This window comes from Leopardus geoffroyi, chromosome C1 (genome assembly GCF_018350155.1).
Source record: "Leopardus geoffroyi isolate Oge1 chromosome C1, O.geoffroyi_Oge1_pat1.0, whole genome shotgun sequence".
Classification (NCBI taxonomy): Eukaryota; Metazoa; Chordata; class Mammalia; order Carnivora; family Felidae; genus Leopardus; species Leopardus geoffroyi.
Window position 1 is genome coordinate 189,582,596 of NC_059328.1, and position 26,146 is coordinate 189,608,741.

Genomic DNA, 26,146 nt, shown 5'->3' on the forward strand with positions numbered 1-26,146 from the left:
GATATCCATCCCCTTGATCCTTTGAGGCATACTATCAAATAAATTTTCCAAGTGTTTTAATTTTGAATTATTCTCTAGAGTTAATACTCTGATTTAGAGTAATTTCTGAAAAGTGTTAATGACTTGCTGCTTTTACTGTGAATTCAAGAAAAGTTGTTAATTGTTGTCATTGTGTTGAGCTTTTTATTTGTTAGGATGGAATAGTGTCTTTCAGGCTCCTTACGTGTATAATCAGAATCTAGAAGTCTGTATGGTGGGGTTTTTTTTAAGTATTTATCTTCTACCAGATTTAGTTTCAACTCTGTTGTTAATTCAAGTATTGATAAGAGTGAGATTACTGTGCTCTCTTCAGCAGCACATATACTAAATTTGGAACGATACAGAGAAGATTAGCGTGGCCCCTGCGCAAGGATGACATGCAAATTCATGAAGCATTCCATATTTTTTTTCACTCATATGAGGACTTTAAGAGACAAAACGGATGAACATAAGGGAAGGGAAACAAAAATAATATAAGAACAGGGAGGAGGACAAAACAGAAGAGACTCATAAATATGGAGAACAAACTGAGGGTTGCTAGAGGGGTTGTGTGTTGGGGGGGGATGGGCTAAATGGGTAAGGGGCACTAAGGAATCTACTCCTGAAATCATTGTTCCACTACATGCTAACTAATTTGGATGTAAATTTTAAAAAATAAAAAATAAAATTAAAAAAAGAGATTACTAAGGATTAAGATAGAAAAGAGAAAAAAAAGCTAATATAGTTATCTTTAACTCTTTGCGAGATAAACTGAGTATAATTTGATTATTTTGTTGACTGCTCCTTCTTCAAAAGAATTTTGCTCTCCCTGGAAAAACATATCTAGGGTTGTTAATTTTGACTCCTGTACTGTGTAGGAAAGAGAGGAGAGTGGAATGTAGTGAACTTTGCATAGCTAATGAGCACTCAAAGAGATAATGACAGCATATCATGATTTGTAGTTTTAGAAAGTGGTTTTACATTCATTATCTTATTTGGTATTCACACTACTTAGAATGGTTGATATAGAGGTTTATCTCTTTTGCTTTCTAATTGAGGAAATTGAGAAACTGTTAATCTTGTCCAAGTTGATACCTTGTAAAGTAAATAGTAGAGATGACATGAAAATAAAAGGTTTCTTGTTCAGAGGCTCATGTACTTTCTACTGAACTACAGTCTCTTTTCTTTTTTTATGTTAAAAATTTTTTTAACGTTTATTTATTTTTTGAGAGATAGAGAGAGACAGAGTGTGAGTGGGTGAGGGGTAGAGAGAGGGAGTTACAGATTCTGAAGCAGGCTCCATGCTCCAAGTTGTCAGCACAGAGCCTAGCGTGGCGCTGGAACTCATGAACCGTGAGATCATGAGCTGAGCTGAAGTCGGACACTTTAACCGACTGAGCCACCCAGGCACCCTAAACCAAAGTTTTCTATAGAAGATGGTGTCTAGCATTTAGCAACATGGCATATGTATCTTTACCATTGTTTTGCCTTGTGACCTTGGAAATAATGATTTAACCACTTTTTACTGTGTGCTCTGTTCTTCAACCAGAGTTTGATACTTGACAATTTATGTCCCATAGAGTTATAGCACTTAAAGTGATTGAGAAGAAAGATTTAATTATTTTAATTTTAATTTTTCATTATTTGCTGCAATTATTACCTATTTTTATTTACAGTGTCATTTTTACTTATCATTATAATTGTTTTATCATTATTATTACTTTAATGAGACATTACATTATACCCACATTTCACATTTAGAATGGAAGGAAAGAACAAATTCAGAAAACTAGAGAAATGGATGCTAGAATTTATACATTCACATCAGCTACTTTTCCAGACAGTGATCTTGAGAAGCTATGTACTTGCTGCCATTGCTCAAAATATCCAGTGTATCGGGGCACCTGGTGGCTCAGTCAGTTGAGCATCTGTCTTCGGCTCAGGTCATGATTTCATGGTTCATGAGTTCGAGTCCTGAGTCAGGCTCTGTGCTGACAGCTGGAAACCTGGAGTCTGCTTCAGATTCTGTGTCTCCCTCTCTCTCTGCCCCTTCCTTGCTCATGCTCTGTCTCTCTCAAATATAAATAAACATTAAAAAATTTTTTTTAAAAATCCAGTGGATCTCATTTTTAAAATAATGGCTATAGGATTTTATGCATCTATACAAAGATGTATCTATTCAACATGAAAATATTAACTCAGCCAACAGTTGTTGGGTTTACATGATACTGATAATTAACATTCAGAACATTTTTAACTAGTGTATGTAGATTCAGAAACAATGGATTTTATGAGCATTTTTGTAGAGTAGATTGATAGAATGAGTTATCTTTAAATTGATGATTGTTTTTTCCCCCTTTAGTCAGCAGATAAGCAGCGAGCTCTAGAAGAAACCAAAGCCTACACCACCCAGTCCTTAGCAAGTGTTGCGTATCTGATAAATACCTTGGCCAACAATGTCCTGCAGATGCTGGATATCCAAGCATCCCAGCTACGAAGGATGGAATCTTCAATCAATCATATTTCACAAGTGAGACCATACTGCTTTTCTATTTTGCCTATGAGGAACACTATAAACACAAGCAATCTGTATAATGCTGGCAGGCTTTATCATGTGAGTTAACTCACATGTATGATTTGCAAAATACAAATTCAGTATCAGGTTGTTTTTGATTCTTTTTGTGGAGCGATTCTCTATGAATTTGACAGGGAAGCAGATTTTAATACTTTTATTAAAATTCAGTAGTCATGTTAAAATAATCATCTTTGAGTGAAAATTTCTCTGGTTTCTTCCAACTTGTACTGAATTCCACATTTCTTTATCTTCAAAAAAAAATATTAATGTGATAGCCTAATCACTTCTTTACATTTTTTTTTCTGTTGGTAGGACTTTTGTTTAATCAGGATGGTACCGTATCTCAGTAAAGAAAATATTAATTTAAGTGAACTTATAAAATTATCTTTATATAGAACTTAAAAAAGTTTAATGTTATACTTTTTTCCATTGTAAAAGCCATTCCCTTAATATATAGAAAAATAAAAAAATGGAAAAACAAACCCTTTCACCACTGTTTAAACTTTTTACTTTTAATACTTTATTCCAATACATTTTTCCTATAAATAGTTTTAAAAACGTAGCTGTGATTATATTATGTATAGAATTTTGGATTTTGTTCTTACTAAGGATTTTGTAACTTACTATGACAACAGATATCTTCCCATGATGTTACAAGCTCTTCATAAACATTTTCAATGGCTGTATAATATTGCATGTGTATGTCACAGCTTTCGTAACCATTTCTGTATTTGGGGGCCATTTAAATAATACTGCAATGAAAAGCCAATTTGTAATTGCAAAATGAATTTTAAAAAACATTAAAAAGATAAAGGTTTTGATCTGCCTGCTTCTCTTTGATGAGATCTTTGGAGCTTTTCTAGTTTAGCTGTCTTGTTACTGAGTAGCAGAGTTCAAGATGCTTCTGAAATTGACTAATCCAACAAATTTTCAAAGTCTGAAGCTTAATTTGTGTAATTAAATAAAATAGAGTCCAGATAATCAAACCAGATATGAGAAGACTCACTTATATTTGCTATTTGAAAGTTCACCAAACTGATTTAGAGGGACTTCTTGTTATTTAATACTATTTAATCTTAAAAATGTATTTGCCACTGTAAGGTTTTCTTTACATCCCATATGAAATTCTGTAGACATTGTATAATTTACTGCTTGCTATATTGCTGTATCTCTTAAAGTAAAAAACAAACCCTCCCCCAAACCCCCCAAGAATTGGTGAGTTTTAGCGAGAAGTAAATTTTATTTGGAAGTGACCCCTTAGAAGAAATAATAATAATGAAATAGATGAACTTGGTTTTCTGTAAAAGGAGGGATATTGACAAATTACTAATCTGATAGAGAATTTTGGGGTTTACAATTAAGAATTTTAGAATTTCTGCATATTTGAAGTCTTAGCAAAGGAGCAAAAAAGACTATGAGAAGAAAAGTTCAAATGCAGAAGAGACATTAATAGAGTTTCTAAAAAGGATGAACGATTTGTTATTAGTTTGTGAAAGTAGAAGAGATTGTGAAGATAGATGATGACAATAAGTAAATAATAATGAAAGATAATCATCTGTTTTTTAAAAGTAATCTCTATACCCAACGTGGGGCTCAAACTTATGCCTCTGAGATCAAGAGTCAGATGCTCTACTGACTGAACCAACCAGGTGCCCTGATAATCATCCGTTTTTTGATTAGAATTCTGTACTACTTTGGTAGAGAAGGGTAGCAGTTTTTTTTTTAATTTTTAAAACATTTTTATTTTTTGGGAGAGAGAGAGAGAAAATGAGATGGAGAGGGGCAGAGCGAGAGGGAGACACAGAATCTGAAGCAGGCTCCAGGCTCTGAGCTGTCAGCACAGAGCCCAATGTGGGGCTCGAACCCATGAATGGTGAGATCATGACCTGAGCTGAAGTCAGCCGCCCAACTGACTGAGCCACCCAGGCACCTGAGAAGGGTAGCAGTCTTAAGGAGGAAGGTGAATAAGTCTACTCTAAGTTGTAATTATATGTATGAATTCAGTTAATGAGAACATTTTATTTTTGAGTGTCACATAAATCTACATATAATTAATAGTCTAATTAGTACTGTCTTTTAAAGCCATTTTAATGGAGTAAGTGAAAAATGGGAGAGATGAATGGATAGAGATTAGTAGGTCAGAAATAACAGGGGCCAGGGGCACCTTGGTGGCTCAGTCGGTTAAGCATCAGACTTCGGCTTAGGTCATGATCTCATGGTTCATGAGTTCGAGCCCCACATCGGGCTCTCTGGTATTAGCACAGAGCCTAGAGCCTGCTTTGGATCCTGTCTGCGCCCGCCTCCCCCACTGGTTCTGTCTGTCTTTCTGTCTCACTTTCTCTCAAATATATGTAAACTTAAAAAAAAAAAAAAAAAAGGGAAATAACAGGGGCCTGAGTCAGAGCTGTCAAGAATATGTTGACTCTTCTTCATTTGAAGTTGAACAATCCCTGGAAGGGTGAGGGATCTGCAGTTGTATAATACCTGTTAAGTCTATACAAAAGAGTATGCTGGGTGAGAGGTTGAATAGGAGAAATGGGCTGATGGAGGTTATAGCTAAGAAATAAGTAAATTTTAAAAATTATATATTTTTTAGTATTTGCCTTAAGGGTTGAAATAATTTTCAGTTATACTTAATGCACAGGTAGAGTCCTTTGTTTTAAAAGTCAATTGAGGGCACCTCTGTGGCTCGGTTGGTTGAGTGTCCAACTTTTGATTTCACCTCAGGTCATGATCTTGCAGTTTGTGAGTTTGAGCCCCGAAGCAGGCTCTGTACTGTCAGTGCAGAGCCTGCTTTGGATTCTCTGTCTCCTGGTTTCTCTTCCTCTCTCTCTCTCTCAAAAATAAATTAAATAAATAAATAAACATTAAAAAAGAAAAGTCAGTTGAACATCAGAGTTATTTGATACTCTTTAGACTGAAAGATTATAGTATGAGAAAACATTTTCTGTTTACAAAGCAAATACTTAGTAAATACTCTAAATACAAGGATTGGCAAACCTTTTCTGTAAAGGACCAGCTAGTCAATATTTTAGGCTTTGTGGGCCACATGTGTAGTATCAGTTTCGTGTTATTCTCTGTGTGCGTGTGTATTTAAACAACTATTTAAAAATGTAAAAAGCTATTCTAACTTGTAGGTCATATAAAAGCAGTCTGCAGGCCAGATTTAGCATGTAGGGTGTAGTTTTTGCAAGCCCTTGTTCTTAAATACTGTTATTTTCTAATGTTTGGTAATTATATTTATTATTATTATTATTATTATTATTATTATGCTTTATTAAGAATATTACTATGTTTTTAGAGGGAGCCAGAACGTTCTTATGATATCTTGAGATTAGATTTCCCTTTCCTTTCCTTTCCTTTCCTCTTTTCTTTTCTTTTTTTTCTTTTCTTTTCTTTTCTCTTTTCTCTTTTCTCTTTCTATCTTTCTTTCTTTTTTTTTTTTTTGGCAATTTGAGCAAAAGTATTAGGTTTAGAGAATTTGGAGAGAAGATTGGATTGAAGAAGGAAAGAAATGGAGGTTCAGTCAGGTCAAAGACCAGATCACATATTTATTGGAATGCTAGTAGGTATTAAGAGTTGTTTTGTAGGAATTGTCTGGTAGAGTGGTTCAGGACTAGGAGATACTAGATCTCTGATGTATTTGATTTCTTTCCTCATCAGTATCTTTTTTCTGTGTCATGGGTAGGAACCTTATCACTTTTCAGCCGCCTAGTGCTCTACCTCTTTTCTCCATATGTTTGGGAGTGGGGAGGGTCAGGGATCTAAGTTTTACTTTGATTCTTCTGCTGACTTGTGTGTCATTTGACTTGAACTTCAGTTTTCTCATCTGTAAAATGATAAGACTGATTAGATGATATCTGAGCTGTTTTCCATTTGGAATTCTTTATTCTTTTGAGGTTCCTACAAATGAACTTGATTTATATTTGCTTTTTTTCTTTCTATTCTGCTGGCTCTGCTAGTCACCTCAGTCTGTGCCCTGCTGACCTCAACCCTCCATCACTCTGATATAACTGAACTATTGCCTAAATTATTCTGAATTAGAATCTGCAGATGGGAATTCCATTGACTTAGCCAACTGAATGGCAGAGGTTTTAAAAAACAAAATAGAATTGATTACGAATATTTAGTATCAGACTTTTTTGTACTAAACATAGTATGAAGTAGTGCACTAATTTACACCACACTCACCATATCCATAAGAAGTATTAGGATAGGTTCTTGATGTAGATTACCTTAGGTAGTTTAAGGGTGGCAATTTAATTTTTATTTTTTATTTATTTTTTAAAGATTTTATTGTTAGGGCATCTGGGTGGCTCAGTCAGTTGAGCGTCTGACTTCAGCTCAGGTCATTATCTCACAGTTCATGAGTTTGAGCCCCACATTGGCTTGCTATCGTCAGCCTATCAACACAGAGCCCACTTTAGATCCTCTGCCCCCTCTCTCTGCCCCTCCCCCACTTGTGCTCTCTCAGAAATAAATATTTAAAAAAAATTTATTTTTAAGTAATCTCTACACCCATTGTGGGGCTCAAACTCACAACCCTGAGGTCAAGAGTCACATGTTCCACTGACTCAGCCAGCCAGGTGCCCCAAGGATGGCAATTAAAAAAAATTTTTTTAAACATTTATTTTTGAGGGACAGAGAGAGGCAGAGTATGAGTGGGGGAGGAGCAGAGAGAGAGGGAGACACAGAATCTGAAGCAGACTCCAGGCTCTGAACTGTCAGCACAGAGCCCGATGTTGGGCTCGAACCCACAAACTATGAGATCATGATCTGAGCCGAAGTCGGATGCTTAGCCGACTAAGCCACTCAGGCGCCTCCCAAGGGTGGCAATTTTAAAGAAATCCTATCTCTAGCTTTGTTGCTGTTATCTTATTTCTTTGGAAGCATATTATTTAAAAAGCTAACAAATTTTTAATTTTAAAACTGAGAGTAGGAGTTAAATTAACATTAAATATTTTTCAAAAATATATAGTTATCAGAACAAACATTTAATTTTACTGAATTACTTGTATAAACATACATAGCTACTTTTAAGTTAGTATAGCATTATGTGTAAGGATGAATGCTATTTACTGTGTCCTTGACTTTGTGTCCATTTCTGGTTAGTTAAAAAAAAAGGTTTATGAGAACATTATTCAAACTAAAATTCTTTTTTTTTAAACATATTTTTTAAGTTTACTTATTTCTTTTTGAGAGAGACAGAGACAGTGTGAGCAGGGGAGGGGCAGAGAGAGAGGGGGAGAGAGAGAATCTCAAGCAGGCTTCTCACTGCCAGCACAGAGCCTGACATGGGGCCAAACTCACAAACTGTGAGATGACCTGAGCGGAAACCAAGAGTTGGATGCTTAATGGACTGAGCCACCCAGGTCCCCCAAACTAAAATTCTTATAAGCTTATAAACTAAAAATTTTCCAAGCCAGGCCTGTCGCTTTTCTCAACTTAACCTAAAGAGTCAATACTGTCTACATTCAGTTCATCATGGCTTAAAGTGTATTTATTTTGAGACAGAGTGTGTGGTGTGAGTGTGAGGTGGGGGAGGGGCAGAGTGAGAGAGGCTACGAATCCCAAGCAGACCACACGCTGTCAATGCAGAGCTGGACTTGGGATTCTATCCCACGAACCATGAGGTAGTGACCTGAGCCGAAATCAAGAGGTGGACACTTAACCGACTCAGCCACCCAAGTGCCCCCTCATTATGGCTTAGAAGAAGATCAGGGGGTTCAAAGGCAACATAAAGAACTTAAAGAGTAGTGTTCTTCCCACTCTAAGAGCTGACTAGAATTTATTTGGCCAAGTGTTGAAGTAGTTAACAGAGAGTGAAGGAAATAGGAAGGAATGATTATTAAATGCTATGAGAAGGGAAGTAATTCTTCTCAAGGGCTAGATACTAAAAGGCGGTGGAAGTTCTAACCCCTCAGGAACTTACCATGGAAGGTAATTTTTAAAAATTTATTTATTTATTTTGAGAGAAAGAGAGAGTGTGCATGTGTGAGCAGGGGAGGGGCAGAGAGAGAGAGGGAGAGAGAGAATCCCACGCAGGCTCTGTGCTGTCAGCACACAGCCCAACTGGGAGTTTGAACTCATGAACTGTGAGATCATGACCTGAGTTGAAATCAAGAATTGGACATTTAACCAACTGAGCCACCCAGGAGTCCCAGGTAATTTTTTGTTTAAAAAACTTTGTAGCCTTGGGGTGTCTGTGTGCTCTGTCAGTTAAGCATCCAACTCGATCTCAGCTCAGGCCTTGATCTCAGGGTTGTGAGTTCAGGTCCCACACTGGGCTCCGTGCTGGGCATGAAGCCTACTTAAGAACAAACTTTATAGCCTTGTTTAAAAATTCGATTTTAAATTAAGGAGATCCTTTGAAAGGTTATCAATATGTAATTATTCATAGAAGATAGGGTTTATACAGTTTTTAAATTCTTACGTATAGTTTATATTGTTTTATAAAAAATGAATAAGTGAAGATTGCCATTTAGTAATAACTAATTTGTTTTATGAAAGATGAATAATTTAAAGCCTATTTGTCATTTAAATAATTAAATGCTTATTTGAAACATTAACTTATAATTAAAAAATTGAGACATATTAGAAAACACCCAGCTTAGTTGAGTTATTCCACCTAACTATTTGCAGATGTTTTCTCACACTGATGATCAGCTGAAGTAGTACTGTCCAGTACAGTCACCTTTTGATTATCTGTGTTAATGGGCCACAACAATGCATGGGTAATCCTAAAACAAAGTACTTTATACAGTACCTGCCTGATATCTGTTGTGGCCTGAGCATGTGTTTGGATCCATGAAGGAGATGTAGGAGTGGGTCTCAGGCTTGCAAGGGAGTTGGGAGCCATTATGGTTATCTGAGGGTGATAAGAGGTATCGTAGAGAGCTTGGGTTTGGCACTACTTGGCTAAAGTGTCATGGGGGAAGCCCACAGCATGTGAGACCAGACTTGGCAATAGCCATGAGAAGGATAGAGAAACAAATTAATAAGGATCTGTTAATAGGAATAGACCACACAGTTGCAGTGACATTATTTGGTGTATTTTTTGGTTAACAGGTAACAAACAATAGTAGTATTTATTAGAAGTTACTTGCATTAGTTTTGGTCATCTTTGCTAAACACATTTTTTACTTGCCACAGGTAAGTGCTATTATTGAGACCTCTACTAAATAAGACTAAATTTATTATCATGTAACCAACAACTCTAGAAGTGACAGGATAAATTTGAAATACTTTTTTTTCTATTAAAATTCTTCCTAAATATCAATGTTGAACTTGTACTTCCAAAATTTAACTTTAACACATTTTAGTTTTGTAATTTCAAAGAATATGAAAAGGCAAGGCAATGATGATTACTGAAGGCTATGAATTTGATTTAGGAAAAACAGAGTAGCCATATTTCTAATAAAAAAATATAAGAGCTTTAAACAAATTATTTTAAAACTAATAATTGGCTGTGAGTTGATGAATGTTGAAGCTGGATTTTAGGTATATAGAGGAGTGTTCATTCTCTTACTCCATCTAATTTGAATGTGATTTTCCCCAAGAGAAACCTTTGAAAAATTTGAAGTAGGTGATTGCTGAAAATTTCAGAATGTTATAGACCAAACTTTCTTCTCCTTCCTTATGGAGTAGATTTATTGTTCTCTGTTACTATTCAGATTCTAAATAAAATCATAGCTGTCTATTTTCTGAAGATATATTTGATTCACAAGAACTCCTACAGTTCAACCTAGTGTGGTAGTAGGATGGGAAGAATACAACTTATGCTCTTTGATTTTCTTAACCATATATTACTTTTATTACTGTATATGTTTTTAAAAAGTTAAGGACACCAAATATCTATACTTACCCAGTCGCTAGAGACATTAATCTTTTTTTTTTTTTTTTTAAGTTTTTTTTTTATTTTTTTTATTTTTATTTTTGGGACAGAGAGAGACAGAGCATGAACGGGGGAGGGGCAGAGAGAGAGGGAGACACAGAATCGGAAACAGGCTCCAGGCTCTGAGCCATCAGCCCAGAGCCCGACGCGGGGCTCGAACTCATGGACCGCGAGATCGTGACCTGGCTGAAGTCGGACGCTTAACCGACTGCGCCACCCAAGTGCCCCTAGAGACATTAATCTTAAGTCAACTCTTGTAACAAGTCTGGAAACAATTGATATTTGAGAGTGCATAATGTAAGGATAAGTGAATTAGTCTCTCCTCTAGATCATTGTTTCTCAATCCGGGTAGTTTTACACCTGCAGAGACATTTGGCACTGCAGACATTTTTGGTTGTCACAACTTGGGGTGCTCTTGGTATCTTCTGGGATGCTTCTTCACATTGTACAATACTCAGGACAGCTTCCCACAACAAAGAATGATCTGGTCCCAAATCTCAATAGTGTCTCTGTTGAGAAGCCCTGCTCTAGTTTTTCCCAGATGTAGGTATTCTTTTAAAATAGACAACTAGAATATTATATAGTGAAACTAAATTCTTTTGATTTCCCATGTATATATCCTGTTAAGAATTATGTTTTAGAGCATGCATTCAGTTTTTACTGGTAATTAATACAAGAAGCAACATTTTTCTCTTCAGAATTCCTTCAACCAAATCCTTTTAGAGTTTAGTCCTGGGAAAATTGTCCCTTCCTCATGAAGGGATATATTTCCTTGTAATTCATTGTACTTTGCCTTCTCTCCTAGGAAGATGTAAGAGCCCAATTTTATGTCCTTTTATAGCAACTAGCCCTTATTTAGGCTCATAGGTCTGAGATCTTTTTCTTTGCTATACTGGTTTTTGTTTTATCCTTAGCATAAAGGTTTGTGGGTTTGGGCTGTGTATATAAAGAGAACATAGAAGTAATATGTAGGGGCGCCTGGGTGGCGCAGTTGGTTAAGCGTCCGACTTCAGCCAGGTCACGATCTCGCGGTCCGTGAGTTCGAGCCCCGCGTCGGGCTCTGGGCTGATGGCTCAGGGCCTGGAGCCTGTTTCCGATTCTGTGTCTCCCTCTCTCTCTGCCCCTCCCCCGTTCATGCTCTGTCTCTCTCTGTCCCAAAAATAAATAAACGTTGAAAAAAAAAAAAAAAAAGAAGTAATATGTAAATGCCCCAGTCACCAGGTATGATCAAATGTTTTGAGTGCTTTTTTAAAAAAAAAGCCTCAATTTTTTCAAACAATTAAAAAAATGTGCTTACTATAAAATGTAACTATATCTTAGTGCAGATATGGAAAGTTGCTTCCCCATTTTTATTTTGTAGAGATTTATTCATATTTCCAGGATGAAAATTTGAAATTGAAGTTTCAGTTTGCAGTAAGCTTAGAATTCTACTATGGTTGCTTGGGTTTGCATTCTTATGGCTTCATTTTTGAATAGGATAATTATGTTTCTAAAAACAACATGGAGGGGCGCCTGGGTGGCGCAGTCGGTTAAGCGTCCGACTTCAGCCAGGTCACGATCTCACGGTCCATGAGTTCGAGCCCCGCGTCAGGCTCTGGACTGATGGCTCAGAGCCTGGAGCCTGTTTCCGATTCTGTGTCTCCCTCTCTCTCTGCCCCTCCCCCGTTCATGCTCTGTCTCTCTCTGTCCCAAAAATAAATAAACGTTGAAAAAAAAAAAAAAAAAAAAACCAACATGGAGGGGCTCAGTTGGTTAAGCATCTGACTCTTGATTTCGGCTCAGGTCATGATCTCACAGTTTGTGAGTTTCAGTCTGGCATTGGGCTCTCTGCTGGTGCCCCCCCCCCCCCAAACAAATAAACTTAAAAAAATAAAAAGTGGGGTGGAAACAATGTCTCAAGAAAATAACATTCTCTGATAAATTTTCCTTTATTGATGTGTTTAAGACCAGTTATATAAAAAATAGATACAAAAATGTGCCTATTTTCTTTGGTTTTTGTTTATTTTGAAGTGTACTTAATATATATGAAATCTTCTTAGCTCATATTTTTAATGATTTAGAATGTGACTCATTAAAAATTATTCAAAATGAGATTTTTATTTCTCTGAAGTTAAAAATAAGTAAATACCAACATTGTCACTAATACACTAATTTCTTTTTTTCTTATACAGCTCTACCAAGTAGTTGAAAAGGAAAGCAGATTTTGTCATTTTTACTTAACATGCTCAGAAAAAGCTCAAAGATTATTTTTGTTTTAAAAAGAAATACTTAAATGATAAAGTTACTACCTTGGCCAGTCTTTGATTCGATACTTTATTTAGATACTAGTTGTGAAGCTTACGGATCCTGTTGGCTTTTAATCTTTTGGCTGAGGGGCACCTGGGTGGCTCAGTTGGTTATGGTTGGTGACTTCAGTTCAGGTTATGATTTCATAGTTTGTGCATTTGAGCCCCACGTCAGGCTCTGTGCTGACAGCTCAGAGCCTGGAGCCTGCTTCAGATCTATGTCTTTCTCTCTCTCTGCCCTTCCCCTGCTTGCCCTCTGTCTCTCTGTCTCTCTCAAAAATAAACAGACATTAAAAAAAATTGTTTTTAAGTCTTTTCATTGAAATAAGAGGCTTTGAATTTGTTTCAAGTTTCCTTCATACCGTAGGTAGTTTAAGAGGATAGATAATCAGCTTTCATATTTCATAAAGTGATATTTAATACTGTCATATGGTTATCTTTTCTGTATTATTACAGATATTTTATTTTTTGTTTTTGAAAAACGTTTTGAAAGTGTTTTTTATTTTTGAAGTTTGTGTATTTATTTTGAGAGAGACAGAGACAGTGGGAGTGGGTGAGGGGCAGAGAGAGAGGGAGAAAGAATCCCAAGCAGGCTCTGCACTGACAGCACAAACTCTTGATTTCCACTCAGGTCATGATCTTGTGGTTTGTGGGTTTGAGCCCTGCATCAGGCTCTGTGCTGGGAGTGTGGAGCCTGCTTGGGATTCTCTCTCTCTCCCTCCCTCTCTGCTCCTCCCCAGCTCTCTCTCTCTCTCTCTCTCTTTTAACATAAATAAAAACACTTTAAAAAATTAAAAAATATAAAATAATTGCTCTTCATATGCCACTAAATTACAGCCTGCTGTTTGAAAATGCTGTTTAATAGTATTAATTAAATTAATAAGAAACATAGTATTATCTGTGTACAGAAATTCACCCTCTATTAGCAAATGGAAAAGTAAAAAAACACATCCTATGTGAACATTTAATAAACCCAATAAATTAATGAAATATTTTATGAGTATTGTGTCATAAAAAACAAATTTTTTTGTAAAAAAATGTTAACGTTTTATTTATATTTTAGGCCCTTCTTTTTTTTTTTTTTTTTTTTTAAACGTTTATTTATTTATTGAGAGAAGACACAGCATGAGCAGGGGAGGGGCAGAGAGAGAGGGAGTCACAGATTCTGAAGCAGACTCCATGTTCTGCGCTGTCATCACAGAGCCTGATGTGGGGCTCGAACTCACGAACTGCAAGATCATGACCTGAGCCGAAGTTGGACGCTCAACCTACTGAGCCACCCAGGCTCCTTTTTTTTTTTTTGTTTTTTTTTTGTTTTTTTTTTTTAATAAAAGCATTTTAACACCAATGGAAATTACACTAATAGGTTATTTTAAAATGTAACCATCTTAACCACTGGGGCTTTCTTGATTATTGTATTAGTATAAATATAAATGGGGTTTGGGAAAAAATTAGCATGCTTTAACCCAAGGATTGGCAAACTTTTTCTGTAAAGGCCCAGCTAATAAATATTTTAGGCTTTGCAGGCCATACAGTCTTTGTTACAACATTCATCTTTGCCCTTGTAATATGAAAACATGTAAGTGAGTAGAAGAGCAGTGGTCCAATAAAATTTTATGTATAGAAACTGAAATTTGAATTCTGTATAATTTTCACATGTCATTTTCACATGTCATGTCATGGCACTAATTTTCTTTAGACTTTTTAAAACCATTAAAACATGTAAATACCACTCCTGGGTTGTAAAAACAAAAAACTTCAGGTGGTAAAAAACTTAGTGGGCCAGATTTGGTCTGCCAGCCATGATTTGCCAGCCCTTGCTTTAGCCTAGAAATGGAGAAAGCCAGTAGGTCCAAAAAGGAGAAAATTTAGCCATTAGGGTTAAGAATATAAATAATGATGTTAAGTCACTGAGCACCTATATTTTGACTTTTCCGGTTATTAGAACTATACATTCTCGTGTTGCACTTACATTATATTTTTCAGACCGTTGATATTCATAAAGAGAAAGTTGCAAGAAGAGAGATTGGTATTTTGACTACCAATAAAAACACTTCAAGGACACATAAGATTATTGCTCCAGCCAATCTTGAACGACCAGTTCGTTATATTAGAAAACCTATTGACTATACAATTCTAGATGATATTGGACATGGAGTAAAGGTAAGTATAATTTTTGTCAGCCTTTTAGAAATAGCAGTCCATAATGAAACGCTTTAGAAAATGAAGCTTTTATCTTTTCTGGAGGCCCAAGTTTTGGCCCAGTTGTGGTTCTGAAGATTCCTTACTACTATAACTATTTTATCCTTCTTGCTTCTTCTTAGTGCTATGTTGTCAAGTTTTAAGCAGTCATCTGTAAATGAAATGCATTTATTTAAACAGTTATGATAATACATCATGTAGATTGGGCAAATAAGTGTGGTATAATTTCTGTAGTCTTTTAATGACTTAATATGACTGATTAAAAGATTACTTAGCATGTTATTAAAGTATTTACCTTACCTCAAGAATTTATCAGCAAGCTTCTGGCATTAGTTTTCAGAAAGAACATAGTAAACAAACATGTACTTTGAATTTTTCTAAAATAATTCTGTCTTAACATTTGGGTGAGAATAGTGTAGACAAAAGTAATATATGAATTAATATTTCTACCCATTTTGAATATGTAGCCATTATGTGTTTTGGCTATCTTTTAAAATGTATTAGAGTGCCTGCTGTATATATAAAATACCATGATCAAAACTGAAGTGCATATAAATTTCAATGAAATTGGTATTTATACTTAAACTATTTGGAGCATCAGCTAAGTATTAAGTAGCTTAAAGTTTACATCTTAATCATTGATTTGAAAGGCAGTGACTTATTAAATGTGACTTTGGATAAATATATACAATATACTTATAAGTGAAACTGTATAGTTTATGCAGTTGATTTATGTCTTTATATATAAGCAAATGTAAATTAAAAAAATACACTATACTAGTATGGCTAGAAATCAGTTAAGTCTAAATTTAATGTATATCTTGGTAAAAGAAAACATACAGTATAATTAAAAAAAATATTTTTCTTAGAATTTTAGTATAAGCATTATTATCTGGAATTTGATATTTAATTTTATAAAATACTTAAAATTTTATAATTTTGAGATTTTTTTTCAAGGCTAATAACTGCAAATAGAAAATTTTAGGATACTGCTGGAATCTACTTCCAAAAGGCACTTAGAATAAAGCATAATATTTGTGCTTGCCCATTTACATAATAAAAACATGATTTCCTTCCCACTCCAATTCTTACTTAATTCAAGTAAAATATTACTCTTTTGGGACTCTGTAGTCCTTCTTATTTGGACTTTCAGTGTTTAGGCGACACTAATGTGAAGAAATCTTTAATAATGTTTTTTGAATAAAGCAATGTCATATAATTTCATCAAAAAACCTTCCTGTTCATGACACATTCTGCTTTGACCACTCTTTCTATGATCTACTGAAACATTATTTTTTAATGCTGAATGCTTAACTTGTTTTTTCTTTGTTTTTTTCCTTTCTCTTCACATCCTGAAGTTCCAACTAACCTTTCAATGCTTTTTTTCCTTACCTCTTTTATTTGCTCCATTTATGCATTAAGTGGTTGCTTAGATTTAAGGTAAGAGATTCCAGGGCTGGATTTCCATTCTTTGTTCTTATGTAGAATATTACATATGGGGAGTGAAGAGATACTCGGCACTTGGCCTTCTAAAATCAACAAATAATTCCTCTTTTTAATATTTAAAACTTTTTGTCATGCAACTTTGTGGTGTGTCTTCATGTTCTGTGAGGGCAGATTTTTTTGTGTTGTTCACCACCTTGTCCTGTGCTCCTAGAACAGTGCCTGACACACACACTAGTGGCTTAGTAAATATTTTTGAATAAATGCTTATTTTGCAATGTTAATATGTTTTGTGAAAATAAAATGTAAGTTACCGTATCATAAAATGTCATTATGGAGTAAAATTAGCTGGATTTTTGTAAATGTAGAATTTATGTTATGGATTGGAGGGCCAACTAATGTGCTTCATTTAACCCTCCCCCTGTGTAATAGCCTTTTTATTCTATAAATGGTGTGCTTTATTATACACTTGTGGCCAGTATGTCATTATCTCTTGACTCTTAGTCAATGTAAAGAAAGTGAGAAGTGGAAAATATTCAGTGTTATGGGTTTTTTTTTAAGTTGCAGTATCATGTATTTTGCAAAAATCAAGATTAGTTTCTTTTTTTCCAATATTTCAATATAAACTCATTTTAAGAGTTTTTCTAGCTGAATATTAATTACATCAAAACATCAAAAGTTCATGATAATATTTAACAACAGGTTAAAAATTAGAGAAATATTTTGTTATGTGTTTCAGTAACAGTTTAGGTATTTTTTTCTTTTCTTTTCTTTTTTTTTTTTTTTTTTTACAGTTTTAGTATTTTGGAGAATTAATGGTAAAAGACATTCAAGTATATTCAAGAAGTCTTTTTAAATACAGTTACTAAAATCGTATTCACCAAACTAAGCATGCATTTCCTTTTTGTTCTTATTTTCTTAACTGACCCTTGTAATTTATTTTCAAATACATTTTCTTTCTAAACCCTGTTATTTGCCATGTCTTCAGTATTGAAAGTGATAACAGGAAGATAACTGAGATCTGAATCATTAACTTTTAACCACGGCCACTGACATTTCAACAGATCTGATAGAGAGATGTGACTAGAGGAGTTGAGGCAAATAGTACTTCTTGTGTTATTTGAATAGATGATGTTGGCTCCAAGCCCTCAGTCTTGCTGAGTGAAGGCATGTGGAATTGTGAGGAGATTGCTTTTGCATAACAAAGAACTACACCCAAAGCAGTGTGTAGTTGCTTGGCTCTTTTCCTGTAAATACTATATGCAGATTTTGGCTGTTGATGTTTTAAAGTGATTGAAGAGAACAGAAAGATTACCTGAATGAAACACAGAAGTGGACTAATTCTTTTCCTCGTAAGTTTAGACCAGCTTGCCTAAGCTGCTATCCCATGCTCATTTCCTCCAGATTCCTTCTTGACCTTCCTGGGTTCAGGATCTGTTCATGTGAGAGATAGACCAAAATGAGTGGGAAATGAGAGAAACTCCTAGAAAGCAAGGAAATATCACACTTGGATAAGATTCCTTAACATCTTTGCTCTTTGTACCAAAAACCTTCACTCTTTGGGTACTGTGGCTCTATATAGGTGTTGCTGTTATATCTGGGTGCAGTTTACTGAGCGAGAAGAGTACCCTGCATTCATCCTAGAAGCTACAATGCACCAACGTTCTGTCTTTTCTTCCTTCCTGTCCCCCTCCCCTCTTTTTTTTAAGCACATTGTTAATAATTTTTGGTGAACCAAAACAAAGTAGAGTGAAAAAAGTATTCAGCATATAACAAATTATTTCTCTTTTAGTGCTGGTATAAAAATAATTGGTTTTCAAAGGGTGATGAATGGAATAATATAATACATTAAGGTAGAAAATAGAATTTAAAAATGTTAAAGTTGGAAAGGACTGTGGATAATAAACCAGTTAAGTGGTTTTCCAGCTGAGCTTGGAGACCTGTGGGTTATATCAAGTGCCCTAGAAGTCTCCTGATGTTTGTTGGTAGGATTATCTGCTACTTTGATTTCCTCAGCTGTTCATGAGTTCTGTCTTTGCTCTTGTTGCTGTTAGACTTTTGATGCCTTTCAGACTCTAAACAAAGATAACACTTTGGGACCAAACACATGGGATTTGACTTAGAAGAATCCTCTGTACTAAAAGTTGAATTTTTAACATTTTGTACAGCGTGTTCTGATAGTGGTTAATTTAGGTTTTTTTCTTTAGTTGAGTGGGGAGAACAAGTTGTAGAGTTTAATTCATAAGACCTTTGAAAACAATGTCGTGATATTTGTACAACAAAAGGCATAAAAAACTAAATGGTGGAATGCCATATTGGAAGTGTTTTAGTATGTACCTGAGGCCATATAAAAGTGTAATTTACCTTGAACTATACATACTACTCCTCCTTGTATATTTAAATCCTGCTTTTTAAAAATGTTTATTAATACTGATATTTCTTTTTTTGGAGATTTCTATATAATTTGTAGACATTCCTTTTTGTTTAAAACATAGTCTTATTCTAAAATATTCTAAGTTCCTTAAAAGCAGAGAAATCATTTTATAGGCCTTTGTGTCTCATTCTGACCATGTCTCCCTTGTCTCCTATGTCTCCCGTGCCATGTCTCCCTTAATTTTCATATTCCTGGCATGCCTGGGTGGCTCAGTCAGTTAAGCATCCGACTTCGGCTCAGGCCATGATCTTGTGGTTTGTGGGTTCGAGCCCTGCGTTGGGCTCTGTGCTGACAGCTCGGAGCCTGGAGCCTGCTTCGGATTCTGTGTCTCTCTCTCTCTCTGCCCCTCCCATGCTCATGCTCTTTATCTCTTAATAACAAATAAATGTTAAAAATTAAAAAAGAAAATTTTTTCATATTCCATTGCCTACTAGTCTAGTAGATGAAAAGTGGTTGATAAATGAGGAATATACCACAGATAACCATTTTAGAATGTGTCTGGTACTATTCTGTCACAGCAGGTCATCTGTCAGTGGGAGATTTCTTCATAGCAGAAGTGTCCTTTGTGAACTAGAGATATCTGGCCAGCCAGCTTTATAAAAAATACTGAAGTTCACAGGGTTCTGAAAAAGCACTGAGATTTGTAATAAACATTGTATTTTGATATATCAAGGTTCAAGGAGTTATTGAATGTACCAAAAAAGCATAGAGCAGGAGAGTAGGAGCACTGTAGAAAAAATATTAAGGCCATAAGAATGAGCTTGGTGCTTGGTGCTAGTTGTAGAGATCTCCAAAGCCTGGGAGATAGGACCACTCTTTGAACATAAAAGAACTTTTCTACCTCCGGTATTACCTACATTCCTTAGTCACAGGCCAATGGCAAAGTATTTGAGCATTGTCACTTAAATGAAATAATTCTTCTGTTTTGAGGATTTCTTTTTGGTGGGAAGAAAAACGGGGAGAATGTTTCCTATTGTTTCCTCCTTATACCTAATACCTGCTTTACTTAGCTCTCAATGATGACTTTCCCCTTTATAGAATTAAAAAATGCCCACATAATTCGATGGTTAAAAGCTTCATTCTGATTTCCAAAAAAGACTTTGAAGTATAATGAACATGCACACTCATGATTCAGGACCATTAACTGCATGTTTATGAACCAGATGATAGTTCTGCTTATGTTTATAGTTTGTTTTTAAGTTTCATGTGGAATTGCTGTAATGAAGTAAGTGTAGCTCTGCTTTGTTTTCTTTGTCCTGAGTTTATGGTGCATTCTCGTTCTCCTGTCTCTCTTTCTCTCCCTCCCACCCCCCCAGCTGTCCACTTCTCCACACACAAAATTTAGTCCTGTGTTTTGCTGCTTGTGAGGAAGTGATGTCTCCCCCATAAACTTCCCTCAAAATAGTGTTTAGAACCATGATGGCTATCAAGTGAATTTTTTTAATCAAATTATTTTATATTTGAAATAAACTTTCTTTAATTATAATACAGATCCTGCCTGTGATAAACATGTTAAGTTTTTATTTGTTTTTTTTAACATTTCTTTATTATTGAGAGACAGAGCATGAGGATGGGAGGGGCAGAGAGAGAAGGAGACATAGAATCTGAAGCAGGCTCCAGGCTCTGAGCTGTTAGCACAGAGCCTGACATGGGGCTTGAACTCACAAACCGTGAGATCATGACCTGAGCCGGTCAGATGCTTAACTGACTGAGCCACACAGGCGCCCCGACACATTAAGTTTTGTTTGGCAGTTATTCCTATTCTTGCTCTTTTCCTCTAATTAGATGGCAGTATTTATACTCTGCATAGCATATTCATCGTTTTACTTAGCCTTTTTCACAAAGGAAAACCACCTTGAAGAAGTATTAAAAAACTCTTTTAGCTTCATATAAAGGTACAGTATCAATAAAGTATAAAATTACAGATTTTTTGGACATTCTACAGGGACTCTGGTTTCTTACATGATTTAAGTTACTTATCCAAACCCCATTAACCAAGCAGATACAATCATTTGATGATTCTACAGATCATGAAATGTATCAAGTTTTGTTTATGGAACTGTCCACTGGATTTTAATATATAGGTTGTTTATTTTATATATTTTTATAGATTAGAAGACTTCTAGAAGATACTGCAATTTAAATAAAAACACTTTATATGCCAAAACCTTGAATCAAAGTTGAAAAGCTGTTTTCAAGTATTTTAGCTATTCCATATATAGAATAAAAGTCTCTTTTACTTTTTCTACTGCTGCTCCTTTTCCTTCCCGTTTCTAGCAAATTGATGTAGTTTAGTGTTGGCTCACCTACTTCTCCCTCATCACTTAAAGTAACTTTGGGTTTTATGTTGTTTAAGGTTGAGCTTAAAGGACTTTGGTTATTACTATAAAAAATCTGATATCATAAATTAAGATTTACAGTTTGAAAAGCTACTGGTTATTTGTCCTATTACTCTTGAAATTTTACCTGAATGTGGATTGATGTTTTAAAAACTTCTGGCATTTTCATTTTAAGATATGATTAGTATACCCTCTGCTTATTAATGAGGGGGGAACAAGGATAAGTTAATCTGTCTTACTTGATAACTGGTTTGTTTTGTATTTATTAAAAGTAACACCAAAGGATTCCAGATAAACGTTTCACTTGAAAAAATATTGACATCTCAAAGGTATCATTTGTCATTAAAGATTGTTTTAACATCACACACAACTTATTCACTGGGCTTATTCATTTGCAGAGTTTGTTTCATGATATATTATTTCTTGCCTATTCAGGTAACAAGTAGTATTTCAGGATTTTTAAAAATTTCATTTAAGCCAGAGTAATTTTGGCAGCCTCAATACTCGGTATTTGGTTATGATTTGTTTTCTTAAAATTTATATTTTGAAATTATAGTTATAAATACATTCTGATTTCAGTGGTGTAATGTCTTGCAGTTTCATTTTATAAATAAAATTGAATACTCCAGACATAATCTTATTAGAAAAGTTAATATCTTTTTTTGAAGTGTTGGTAATCCACAATATTGGGGGCTTAAAATAGGGTCAGGTATGAACCTATATGTTGAACATATTTACTCTAACCCATTGGTAATCTCAGACAATTTGAGATTGCATTTGAACTATATTTGTGAATGACTTATCTTACCTCTTTAAGATATCCAGATTTCTAGGGCTTTCTATATGAATGCTGATATACTTCTTTGGTGGCATCATTTGTTTCCAGATTATGCTACTCTCTTTCTCTCATATTTTCAATTAGAGAGAGATGGAATAGTGAGGAGTGATGGCCCAGCTCTGATTTAGGACGATGTTACATCTTTCCCATAATCTTTATTTTCGGCCTGAGTGGGTCTAATTCCCATTGGAACTAGTACATTGCCTTTGGCCTCTGTATTGCTCATAATTGAATGGGATATCTCAGCCCTAACTTTCTAGTTCAGATGTTTAGGAACATGACTTAACTTCTGGCAGCTTTCAGGTAGGTGATTCCTTCATAAAAGAACGTTAAAGAAATCTGAATTGTAAGGCTGATCCACTATTTTAAAAACTGAAAATTTTTTGGTATATCATACAATTTGACTTTGTATTCTCTAGTTGCAATGGATCAAAACTATACTGCATATTGGAAACATGTATTTTTTATGATATACTTGCTATCTAAAAAACAAGGAATTGTTTAAAGGCATTATTGTTTTTGACCAAGTTTTTCTTTGTTAAAACTAAAGTTCTTATGGTTATCCTATTTAATTTCAATTAAATGTAGTATCAAATAGTCTAACCAGTGATCTGTTGGTGTGATGGCCTAATGGCAAATACAGTCTTTGCATACAAGTTTACAATCATTTGAAAATCTCATGTTAGGAAGAGTCCTTTGAGTACAACTGTAGAATAATAGTAGAGTAGAAATTGCATATGAAATGCATGGCCTCTAATTTTTTTTTCCTATTTAAACCTTCCCCTCCTTTGTTAAATAGCATAACATTATTTCCCAAAAGTGACATTTTGTTTCACTGCATACGAGTTGATTTTTCCTCCAAATTTTTTTAGGTGAGTACCCAGAATATGAAGATGGGTGGGCTGCCGCGTACAACACCTCCAACTCAGAAACCCCCCAGTCCCCCTATGTCAGGGAAAGGGACACTTGGGTAAGTATGTAATAATTGAAAACCACTTCATGTAGTGTTGTTGAAAACTAAACACTACATATGTTTAAACTATTTTTTAATATTTGAAACAACATTTTCTTCCCAAGGTTATCCTTTTTTCTGGGAAACATCTTTATAATTTTAAAAAGATTTTGTTTGAAAGTTATTTTTCTGTTGAATTTTAAATTTGAGGTAAAATCCTAGCCCAAGTTCATGGTTTATTATAAATTGTACTCTAATTTCAGAAATGTTTTAGAGTATTCTGATTGTGCTTATTTTAGACTATTCTTCTGGAGAACACTGTAAATTACAAAATTCTGTATGTCTTGTGTGGTTATGAGAATACTGAGCTTTAATTCTATCTCACAGAAGTGAGCTCTGGATTTGACTTTTGGCAGAAATGGCCATTTAATGTAAAAGCTTAACATTTTTCTTCTGTAGCATCATAATATAAACATTTGGTTTATCATGGAGATTTGTGATCAGGTGGACACAAAAGCCAGATGACTAAAATGGTGGTCCAGCTGTGCTCCTGCTCTGTGGTTTTGCATAGTCAGCCTCTTAGCAATTCAGTTTTTTCATCTGTAAAAGGGGGTAATATTTGTTCTCTATCAACTTTTCAGAGTCATTGTACCACAAATTGGATTTTTCAAAAAATGTGTAAGACAAAGACAAAATGCTTTGATACCCATTGGCTTGATGATACATGCTTAAAATTTTTTAAATTGACAATCTTGTTTTTGGCCCCCTCACCAAAAAAAAAAAAAAAAAAAACAGCAACAAAACCAACCAAACAAAAAAAACCATAACCAAAAAAACTGAAAAGAGAGAAAAGAAAAGGGAAAAAAGAAAATGACAAAAAAAACTAATTAGGACAGGACAAGATGAATTAGAATATAAAAGAAGATAATGTTGGTAGAGGAATTATAGTTAGGACAATGGGAAATAAAAGGATAAAAATTAATTCCGGCCAGGAATAGGATGCTTTTATTTGGGGTCAGCAAAACAAATTCTGCTTAGATTAGAGAGGAAAGCATCTAGTAGATCAAATAAGATTTAAACTTCAGTGTAGTATGTTTTTATTTATTTATTTATCTATTTATTTAATTTTTCTATTTTTTAAAATTTACATCCAAATTAGTTAGCATATAGTGCAACAATGATTTCAGGAGTAGGTTCCTTAGTGCCCTTACCCATTTAGCCCATCCTCCCTCCCAGAACCCTTCCAGTAACCCTCAGTTCTCATGTTTATGAGTCTCTTCTGTTTTGTTCCCCTCCCTGTTTTTATATTATTTTTGTTTCCCTTTCCTTATGTTCATCTGTTTTGTCTCTTAAAGTCCTCATATGAGTGAAGTCATATGATTTTTGTCTTTCTCTGACTAATTTCACTTAGCATAATACCTTCTAGTTCCGTCCACATAGTTGCAAATGTCAAGATTTCATTCTTTTTGATAGCCGAGTCATACTCCATTGTATATATATACCACATCTTCTTTATCCATTCATCCATTCTTTCCATACTTTGGCTATTGTTGATAGTGCTGCTATAAACATGGGGGGTGCATGTGTCCCTTCAAAACAGCACACCTGTATCCCTTGGATAAATGCTTAGTGGTGCAATTTCTGGGTCATAGGGTAGTTGTGTTTTTAGTTTTTTGAGGAACCTCCACACTGTTTTCCAGAGTGGCTACACCAGCTAGCATTCCCATTCACTGTAGTATGTTGATGACATGGTAGGCTGTAGTGGTGCAGATGTAAGAGTAGAGAGATCAAGAGGAAGTATTTGTTTTCCTGTGGAATGTCTATATTTCTATTATATGTAGTACCTAACAGATTTTGTTAGGTTTTAAGTCAAGATTGTTAGCAAGGTAACCCACTGTCCTCTTAGTAAAAGAAAACTTTCTGTTGCTCTCAAATTTTGAAGATGTATTCATATACCAGTATTTGTTTCCCTTGTGTATTAGCAAGGGCTCTGCAGGATCTTTGGAGACCAGAGTTGCTGAGCACTACAAACCAGTTGATGGTCACAGTGTGGCGTTTTTGCATAATCTTTGTCTAGCCATCATATTTTGTTCCTTTGGCCCTTATTTTTTACTTTGTATTTATCATTGCCTTCACTGTATTGTTCTCAGTCAGCAAGGGTTTTTGTCTGCGTGAAACAGAACATTTTTATTGTCTGGAAATGAGATGTTTGGAAATGAATCCGTATCTTATTTTTTTTTTATATTTACATTATAATTTCAGATGCCTAACCTTTTTAGTATTTTTTTTTTTAATTTTAGAAAGAGAGAGCACGAATGGGGGAGAGAGGCAGGGGGAGAGAGGGATCCTCAGCAGGCTTCACCTCAGCACAGAGCCCGACCCAGGGCTCAATCCCACAATGCTGGGATCATGATCTGAACCAAAATCAAGAGTCTGATGCTCAATTGACTGAGCCACCCAGGCACCCCTAAACTTTTTCGCATTTTATTTATTTTTTTAAATGTTTATTTTTGAGAGAGAGAGAGTGGGGCAGGACAGAAAGAGAGAGAGAGAGAGAGACACCCAGAATCCGAAGCAGGCTCTGAGCTGTCAATGTAGAGCATGATGCGGGGCTCGAACTCACAAACCATGAGATGATGACCTGAGTGGAAGTCCGACGCTTAACCTACTGAGCCACATAGGCACCCTACTTTGTAGTATTTTAAATCCACGTTCCTGATACTCCTTTTCCTTCCTTGGACGTACTATATCATCTAGTGCCCTTTACTTATTTTTACTTATTTTTTTATTTTTTAGAGAGAGAAGAGAGCAGGTGGGGGAGAGGGGCAGAGAGAGAGAGAGAGAGAGAGAGAGGGAGAGAGAATCTCCAGCCTCCACACTCAGTGCAGAGCCTGATGTGGGGCTCCATCCTACCACCCTGGGATCATGACCTGAGCTGAAATCAAGAGTCAGATGCTCAACCAACTGAGCCACCCAGGCACTACTGCTTATTTTTAATTATTAATGTGCATATGTGTTTATGCAAGATTTTGAGGGTAGTAGAGTGGACAGGGTCACTACAAAGTGATCTCACTGAAAATCTATCTGGGCTATTGAGTAGCCCAGGAAAACTGTATTTGAAGGAACCTTGGGACTCTGGGAGGAGTGAATTATTGAGAAATTTGTA

General features: G+C 35.3%; 1 protein-coding gene and 1 non-coding gene across 51 annotated transcripts in view; both read left to right on the forward strand.

The window, feature by feature from the left end:
- Window positions 1-26,146, forward strand: part of ABI2 (abl interactor 2) — a 122,850-nt gene that overhangs the window by 55,593 nt on the left and 41,111 nt on the right. For 21 of the 50 annotated variants that reach the window (XM_045480836.1, XM_045480840.1, XM_045480839.1 and 18 more), the window contains exons 2-5: window positions 2,381-2,548; window positions 14,759-14,935; window positions 16,397-16,414; window positions 22,901-22,998. In XM_045480836.1, the coding sequence (XP_045336792.1) occupies window positions 2,381-2,548; window positions 14,759-14,935; window positions 16,397-16,414; window positions 22,901-22,998 (461 nt within the window). The remainder of the gene's footprint in view (window positions 1-2,380; window positions 2,549-14,758; window positions 14,936-16,396; window positions 16,415-22,900; window positions 22,999-26,146) is intronic. The other 29 variants (XM_045480860.1, XM_045480841.1, XM_045480845.1 and 26 more) reach the window with 3 other exon arrangements.
- Window positions 340-446, forward strand: LOC123600105. The gene has a single exon (XR_006713484.1). It is a non-coding gene; the product is annotated as a U6 spliceosomal RNA (small nuclear RNA).